This window comes from Sinocyclocheilus grahami, unplaced genomic scaffold, assembly GCF_001515645.1.
Source record: "Sinocyclocheilus grahami isolate Dianchi unplaced genomic scaffold, SAMN03320097.WGS_v1.1 scaffold149.1, whole genome shotgun sequence".
In the NCBI taxonomy this organism is placed as follows: domain Eukaryota; kingdom Metazoa; phylum Chordata; class Actinopteri; order Cypriniformes; family Cyprinidae; genus Sinocyclocheilus; species Sinocyclocheilus grahami.
The window spans coordinates 2,948,675-2,957,416 of NW_015505328.1; the positions used below are offsets into that span (position 1 = coordinate 2,948,675).

Here is an 8,742-nt window from a genome sequence, read left to right on the forward strand (position 1 = left end):
ATCAGCATATTATAATGATTTCTGAAGGATCATGTGACTCTGAAGACTGGAAATTCAGAAAATTCAGCTTTGATCACAGAAATAAATTACGTTATAAAGTATATTAAAACAGAAAACCAATAGTAGAAATTGAAATAATATCTCACAATATTACATTTTTTTCTGTATTTTTGATCAAATATACAAACATATACAACATTCACTCAGCAGACCCTGTTTACACCACACTGTTTTCTGACTTGTATATACTGATCTAGGAAGGGATGCATGTAGCCCCATTGGGTGGAGTGTGCGCGAGTCAAAATTTACATACACAAGTTGTGTAACTTGCGTATTGCTTTTGACATTTTCCCTTCCAAAAGCTGTTTCCCCATGGTAATATTTTATTAAGGAAGCAGTTTTGACTCTGCAGGGGTGTTAAACAATAGCTTTAATAGTCCAATAGTTGATTGATTGAACAGATCTCCAAAAATATACCTGATCAAATTCTTTTATATTGATAATTTACTCAAAGGTCCAGTAGTGTGGGAAGCTGGACTTTTACCTATCAATACATACCCTGTGTCATAATACAGTCCACCATGTTACCTCTACCACAACTTGGTTTCCTAATTCAGAAATCAGTACTTGTAACCACAATATGTACAGATTGGATTGTACCCTTGTTACCCAGAGCATGAGACACTAAGTACTATGTGTTATATAATATATTACCCTTTAAGTAGCCAGTACAAATACACACATACATCAGCAAGTGCCAGTGCAGTTATTTCTTTTTTATTATCACTGTAAAGAGTTTTCAGTTTGCTATCTGACCTGCTTATTTCAGGATGACATTACAAAAACAGGTTCTTGAGAGAAAAAAGCCTTAGAACTCAAAGTCCATCACTATGCTGCTAATCTTTGTCATGAGACCTGCAACCAGCCAAGCAAATGGTAATAAATGTGTTTGCTGTGGTCATGATCTGACAATGCAGTTATAGACGTCAAGTATCTCTTTTGCTTTCTCTTGTGTTTTAAGATATCGTCACTGAATAAGTGAGTCAGATGGTGTATGACTGTTTTTCCCCCCACTTTAATGACTATCGCAACCCAGATCACACACACACAGAGGTTTTTTAGTGGGATTTCCATGATGTGTAACTGTTATTAAAACTTCTGACACAATCTGAAGCATTTTACAAAGAGAAACCAACGTCATCTGCATCCCGTGTCTGATAAAGTGTACAGAACATGAACTCTAACCCTGATGGTGGAGGCAGCAGTGAGGTCAGGAAATGTAATGACATTATTGGTCACATAATTTTTTTTTTTCATGGTTCACGGACTGTCTGTGTGTATTTTAGATATGCACAATATACTGTATATCTAACCGATTCCAGCTAAAGTCTGGGACAGATATTTCTGAGTTGTGTGATTGACACTCAGAAATATTAGAAGAGAAACCTCTGAAAGTCACACCTAAAAACGAGCTAAAAATTAATGATTCTGGCTCTGGAAAATTTATGATTCAACTAAATTGTGCAATTAAATATTTAAAAGTAATTTGTCACTCTGATTACAAAATATGGGCTATTCTTTTATCTACTTCCTAAATTCTCAAATGTGGATGAAAAGCATTTTGTGCTTTGAACAGAACACAGAATACTGTGTAAATGGTCAAAGGAGTAGGCACTTATTATAAAAAGGCAACCCACAATTCTTTTGAAGGTGATACACTAATACAAACTTTCGCATTACTGTGCACACTCAAATTAACTTTCTGCAAAAGACTACTCATTCCTATAAAGATGGCAAACAGGCAATGCAGGCGAGACACTACCCACAAAAGAAGCCAGAGTGGAAGCAAATGCACTGTGAAATAACTATGGTAAAACACACTCTCCCTCATTTTTAATCATCAGTTGGTAAGAAGCTTCAGTTAAAATACACTATTACTGTAAAACACGTTTGACCTACAAAACATGCAGAAGAGAAAAGTTGCACTTTCGTTTTGTAGTTTTAAGGTGGTGTGAAACCATGACACAAGGTTAAAATAACAGAAGAGGGCAATGTTTTGTGAACAGCAACATTAGAGGTTTTCCCATTTAATACAAACATGGTGATCCATGTATTATCAAATGTAAAAAGGAAAATTTGCTGAAAATCTACTAACCCTCAGGCTATTTCTTCATTGGTAATATTTGGAGAAATTTAGCTTTACATCACTTGCTCACCAGTGGATCCTCTGCAGTGAAGGGGTGCCGTCAGAATGAGTCCAAACAACTGCTAAAAACATCACAACAATCCACACAATCCAGTCCATCAATTAAGGTATAGTGAAAAGTTGCATGTTTTTAAGAAACAAATCCATCATTGCAATGTTTTAAATAGTTCATATTTAAATCATTGCTTCTGGCCAAAAAGTCAGTCCATAATCCGTAACAATGTTTCTTCCAATGAAAAACTCCATCCCTTGTTATCCTCTCACATCACAATCATTAGATCATATTTGTTAAGAACAGTGCTGGAAAATATCATTTAATTTAGTTTCTTACAAACATGCAGCTTTTCCTTTCACAAGACATCAACTGGTAGCCTGGAGTGGTGTGGATTACTGTGATGTTTTTATCAGTACTTTAGACGCATTCTGATGGCACCCATTCACATTAATTTGTGAGCAAGTCATGTAATGATAAATTTCTCCAAATCTGTTCTGATGGACAAACTCATCTACATCTTGTTTGGTCAGGTGGGTAAATTTTCGTTTGAGTGAACTATTTGAGTGCACAAAGTCTGTCAGATAACAAAAACCATGCCATTAAACCAGTTTTTCTTTTTTTGTATTTGGTGGAAAATGGCTCACTATAGTACATCACAAATATGATGCCAACAGCCCAGAGAAAGCACAATTTGAAAGCACTCAAATAACCATGTTTTGAGGCAGATAGTAAAGATTTCTTAGCCATAAACATCAGACACCTGCTTTAGATATTTAAGAAACATGCAAGCAGATTAAAAGCAGGCATATAAACCTTTATTGAACTAAAAAACAAGAAATATTTACACAGACATTTAAACAGACTATTCCAATATTCAGGTAAACAATAAGAAATAAAGGAAAAAAATACTACGGTAATGACAGCATAATCCACTACAAGAAACTATGAACATGAACAGAATGCAAGTTTTGGATTTCTCTGAATGACAAGAGTGAAAGAAAAACACAAGCCAGTGCATTAATGAACAGCACTGCTGTGATACCTAGTTCAAATTAAGGCAAAGCGCCCTACACAGTAACTTTTAAAAGCATACTCACCTCATTTGTACATACTTTCATTGGTTCACTAGTGCCATGCACATAGCTTCCAGCCAAACCTCAATACATTAAAAAAAAAAAAAAAATCCTCCACCATCAGGCTATGAACACTTCCACTAACACTGTACAGGTGAAAGACACTAAAGCACAATTCAGCGAGATGTGGGGTGCTATTGCTGCTCATCCTCAGGACAGGAATGCCAAGTTAGTCTTTCCTCATAAAAGGCAATGACTATCTGTGGGCAACGGGTGTTGGCCTCTTTTGCAGGTACCAGGTCCGCCTCATCAGAGTCCTTCCTGCAAACACAAAACATATCTGGTTACAGATAATACAGACTCAGAAACATGACAGTTAGTGCAGCCTTGAACTTCACAAGCCATTATCTTGGGTCTTTGAATCAGAAAGGCTTTGCATGTGGACATGCTGCCCTCTACAGGCCTTTCATGATGGGACAGTTCACCCAAAAACGATGATAATTCTCATAATTTACTCACCCTCATGTTGTTATTAACCTGTATGACTGACTGACTTTCTGCTGAACACAAAAGATGATATTTTGAAGAATGTTGACAATAGGCATGGGACGATAACCAGTTACAAGGTATACCGCGGTTTGGTCTTTCCTCATGCGTGTATGTGCATACATTCTCGTACCTCACTGCTCCAAACTTAATCCAGGAAAGGTGAACATTCCTGCATCATAACATGGACTGAAAGAGGAATGTGTAGAAAGTGAGCATGTCTCCAAAAACCTTGTTGAGCTGCAGGTTTAATGACTGCATTTATTGATTTTTTTTTTTTTACAGAAATTGTGTTTTGATTTGTGTTTTTGATTGAGCTGCAGCTTTAGGTTCACTTAAGTGAATGCATTTTTTTCATTTAGAAGGATTTTTTATTTATTTTTTTACAGAAAATAAAAGATGTTCTGATTATTGTTGAGCTGCAGGTTTAGGCTTACTTAAAAGACTGCACTTTAATTAAGAAGAATTGCATTTTAATTTAGCCTGACATGTTTACTGTTCCAAAATGTTGTTTCTTAAAAATAAAATGTATTGTGTTTAGTGGAAAATAACGTGTTTTTTTTTACCCAGATATTTAAAAATAACATTTTAGAGCTGTAATCGCAATAAAGTGATATTTTTATCTAAGATTATCATACCATCAGAATCTCATACCGGCCCATGCCTAGTTGACAACCAAACAGTTTCCATTCTAATAGACTTCCATTGTATATTTTGTCAAAGGGAAATTAAGCTGTTTATTTAACATTCTTAAAATATTTTAACAGAAATTTAAAAAAAAAAAAAAAAAAGTCATACAAGTTTGGAATGACATTAGGGTGAGTAAATGACAAAGCCATTTTTGAGTGGACCATCAATTTTCAGGGATCAATTACTCATGTTGTATCAAAACTTCATGACTTTATTCTGGAGAACACAACAATACTTTCAAAAAAGGTTTTATTTGTCCATATAACAAAAATCATTCTGAACCATTGTAGTTTTGGACCCACTAACTTTTATTATCTGGACAAAAAAACAACTGAAAAATTAAAATTATCTTTTGTGCTCCTCAGAAATAACACCGGTTAGGAACAACATGAGGGTGAGGAAATGTCTATTTTTCCACTACGGCTGTATACTAAACGAGTTTACTGAATTACACAAGTTTCTTACCACTTCATGAGGAACATGAGCTCTCCACTGCTATCAGTTGCCCCAATGATCCTCTCTGGCTCAAGGTTTCTTGCAAACCCTCTTGGCTTGTCAGACTGGAGCAACAATTTTGCATTTGAGTCAGTTTTATCATTAATGTTAAAATCAAATCCCTGAAACTGATAACCAAACAACTTTACCATTTCCTTCTTTCTCTTTGCCTTGCTCTCATCAGTTTCTGGTTCATCAGTTGAGGACTTTCTTTTTACGGCTTCTGGATTCTCCACCACTCCTTTCTGAGACTCCAGGAATGCAGAAATCAGTTCAGGGCAGTCCAAATTATCTTCGGGCTCCCAAGTGTTGTCAGCACTGAAGAAGATTAAGGTTCTCTTGTTACACTCATTGCATGAATCAAAATGATGTAAAACTCAAACAAACAGTTCAGTATTACTTGAAAGAAATCAAAGTACTCACTCTGTGAAGCCTTTCCACTTGAGGAAAAACTCAACTTTCCCATTGACCAGTCGCTGGTCAATCACCTTCTCCACCACAAACTCCTCCACCTCCTGAACGTCCTTCTTTGTTTTGCTTCCCTGCTTCTTACCCATGTCGACCTAAAATGTACAAAAAAGTAATAAACCAGAAACCGGTTTAGCCATTTAAATTTCAGTCATTGAAAACTTAAATATTTACAGACATGCTCCCTTTCGAAATAAAATTATTTCATTTGAAAGAAAAAGTTGCCATTTACGACTTAGTTTTGTGCTACCTTTTATGTGTGCTAGTATGCTAACGATCTAACTACGCATGCATGAACAGGCCAGAGGCCCAAAAGCAGCTCATGCTACGTTTTGAGATTACTGCTTTTAAACCTTTCTGTAAAACCTTACGCTCGGGATTAAGGTCTGACTATTTTAGGAAATCGTTGTTCGCGTGGTATTCACTATAACACGCGCTGGTTTAAATAGCAGGAGTTAGCTTACTAGCTAACTTAGCTGGAAAATGCGCACACACAAAACAAAAACAATGTTGTTATACAGCATCGTATATTCATGCATACTACATATGCAAACTGAAACAAAACAATAGATTAAAGAAAAATACGTATTGCAACTAGGTTAAAGCATTCTTAATAGCAAACTACAATGGACGCTGCTGCAGCGCATGCATGCGCGCGAAAACTCACCCTCACAAAGGAAAAGGACTAAAATGTGAATTTTAAAGCGTCACACTTGCCGACCTGCAAACAGCTGCAGAGAAATTATGTCGCACTTTAGCAGGACACAAACTTTTAAAACTTTTACTCTCTCCGTACTCTATAAATCAATGGTACAGACGTCGACTGAGGCTCGACGAAGGCCAGCCTGAATCTAACTCGAGACCGTAAAGCCACGCCTATGAGTAGTCACGTGTGTCCAATGACGTTTTCATAGGGCGGAGCAACCGCGATCCTCCACTGGTCATGCAAAATAACTATTCAATAATATCATTTGATATCAATTTTAGGGTCTACAAAGAGAGCAGAATAAAAATAGGCAATAGTCTAAATCTGTTTTAGCCACATTCTGCATCCAAAACTCGAAAACAGCAGAGCATTATTTTGTAGTGATATTTTATCAGTGGTTCTCAAACCTCTCCTGAAGTACCCCCAGCACTGCACATTTTGTATGTCTCCCTATATCTGACGCACCCACTTCAGGTCTTGCAGTCTCCACTAATCAGCTAATGAGTTGAATCAGGTGTCATAGATGAGGGAGACATACAAAATGTGCAGGGCTGGGGGTACTCCAGGACAGGTTTGAGAACCACTGTTTTAGTTGATACCCTAGATATCAACTAAAAAACGGCGGGCCCCACAACCACCGAAGACTGTGGGCCCAGCTCGTCCTCCTCCTCCTGTGAGAGCTCTCTGGCTGCTGCCACAACGCCAGGGCCCAAACCCTCCTCCATCTGTTGTAGCCGGTGAACCGAAAACAACTGATTACAGCTCTCAGTGATATGTGTCGGGTTCCCGCTATGATAGAAGCAACATTCATCACAAATGTTTACAGAATAAGCGGGAACCCAGTGTGCCTGTAGCTTTCTTTATTTCTGTTTTATCACGTGATAGAAAGTCTAAGGCCTTCTCAAGCCGTACGGCTGACCCATCTAATCTGCGGCCTGTCAAACTAAGATTGCTGTAGAGACATATAGTGCCATCAAGTTAGCATTTTTAAACATTCGCTCACTAAAAAATAAATAATGTGTGATCAATGACTTAATAACCACAAACAACCTGGATTTTATGTTTCTAAATGAAACATGGCTTTAAGACAGCTGCCGTGCAACAGTCCTCAATGAAACAGCCCCTCCTAACTTTACTTTTATAAGTGTCTGCAGGACTGTTAGGAGAGGTGGAGGTGTAGCTGCTCTATTTAAAGATGTCTATCAATGCAAGCAAGTGTCATTTGGTCAGGACTTGTCTTTTGAATATCTAGGTATTGTGCTGAAAGGTGCTTCACGCATTTTGTTTATCATTATTTACAGGCCTCCAAAATACTCTCCAGCCTTTGTTGAAGAGTTCACAGAAATGTTATCAATGATTTCCTCAGAGTTTGACTGTTTTGCTATTGCAGGGGATTTTAATATTCACATAGATAATGCAGAAATCAAAACTGCAAAAGAAATTATAACTATTTTAAACAATTTTGACCTGATTCAGCATGTGCATGGACCCACACACAATCGTGGACATACTCTAGATTTAATCATCAGTAGGGGTCTAAACATTTCATCCATTGTTATTAAGGACGTAGCACTATCTGATCACTTATGTATTTTCTTTGATATATTAATCTTTGCTACCACTGAATCTAGATCTGCCTCTGTTAGAAAGAGATGCATTAACGAGAACACTAGTGTGCTATTTATGAAGGCTATATCTTTAACACCAAGCATTTCTGCAGACTCTGTTGATCTTCTCCTTGATTCCTTTAACTCAAAAGTTAAGAATGTTATTGATGATATTGCTCCTGTGAAAGTCAGCAAGAAGACTGGCAGACAGAAATCAGCTTGAAGAAAATCAACAGCAGTTCAGAGTATGAAAAGACAATGCAGAAAAGCTGAGCGGATGTGGTGGAAGATGAAACTTGAAATTCACTAGAGCATCTATAAAGACAGCCTTCATGCCTTCAATGTGGAACTAGCCACAGCTAGACAGAGTTTCTTCTCAAAACTTATAAACAGTAACTTAAACAACACTCGCACTCTTTTTGCTACTGTTGAGAGACTGACAAACCCCCCAAATCAGATTGCCAGTGAAATGCTCTCCGACAGCAAATGCAATGAGTTTGCTTCCTTCTTTTCTGAAAAGATCAATAATATCAGGAAGGCGATTAGCACATCCTCAAGTTATGCAGCGGTCAGACAGATTCGACCACAATATTAAAAAAAAGATACTATGTCTATTTTTGAAGCAATTGATTGAAAAATTTTGGAAGAAATAGTGCAGCACCTAAAATCGTCAACCTGCTATCTTGACACACTTCCCACATATTTTTTCAAAAGGGTGCTTAACTGTTTGGAAGCAGATCTCTTAGAAGTGGTGAACGCCTCACTTCTTTCTGGGACTTTTCCAAACTCCCTGAAAACTGCAGTTGTTAAACCCCTTCTGAAAAAGAGAAATCTTGATAACACCATATTGAGCAACTATAGACCAATATCAAATCTTCCTTTTATAGGAAAGATTATTGAAAAGGTAGTCTTTAATCAGCTGAACAAATACTTAAACTCAAATGGATACCTGGACA

General features: G+C 37.2%; 1 protein-coding gene across 1 annotated transcript; it reads right to left on the bottom strand.

The window, feature by feature from the left end:
* Nucleotides 1–2,994: 2,994 nt before the first annotated feature.
* LOC107592008 (chromobox protein homolog 3-like) lies at nucleotides 2,995–6,396 on the bottom strand. The gene is made up of 5 exons (XM_016281338.1): nucleotides 6,141–6,396; nucleotides 5,429–5,568; nucleotides 5,155–5,323; nucleotides 4,976–5,070; nucleotides 2,995–3,595 (listed from the first exon to the last, which is right to left on the bottom strand). The coding sequence occupies exons 2-5, from the start codon at nucleotides 5,560–5,562 to the stop codon at nucleotides 3,469–3,471; spliced, it is 525 nt and encodes a 174-aa protein (XP_016136824.1). The 5' UTR covers nucleotides 5,563–5,568; nucleotides 6,141–6,396; the 3' UTR covers nucleotides 2,995–3,468.
* Between the last annotated feature and the right edge of the window lie 2,346 nt (nucleotides 6,397–8,742).

What these genes read in the sequence shown, in the direction of transcription:
- LOC107592008 (XM_016281338.1), bottom strand. Translation starts at nt 5,562, where the DNA reads ATGGGTAAGAAGCAGGGAAGCAAAACAAAGAAGGACGTTCAGGAGGTG. An exon ending in CAAAGAGAAAGAAGGAAATG is followed by an intron (nt 5,071 to 5,154) that starts GTAAAGTTGTTT and finishes TTGTTGCTCCAG; the next exon opens with TCTGACAAGCCAAGAGGGTT. An exon ending in CTCATGTTCCTCATGAAGTG is followed by an intron (nt 3,596 to 4,975) that starts GTAAGAAACTTG and finishes TTGTGTTTGCAG; the next exon opens with GAAGGACTCTGATGAGGCGG.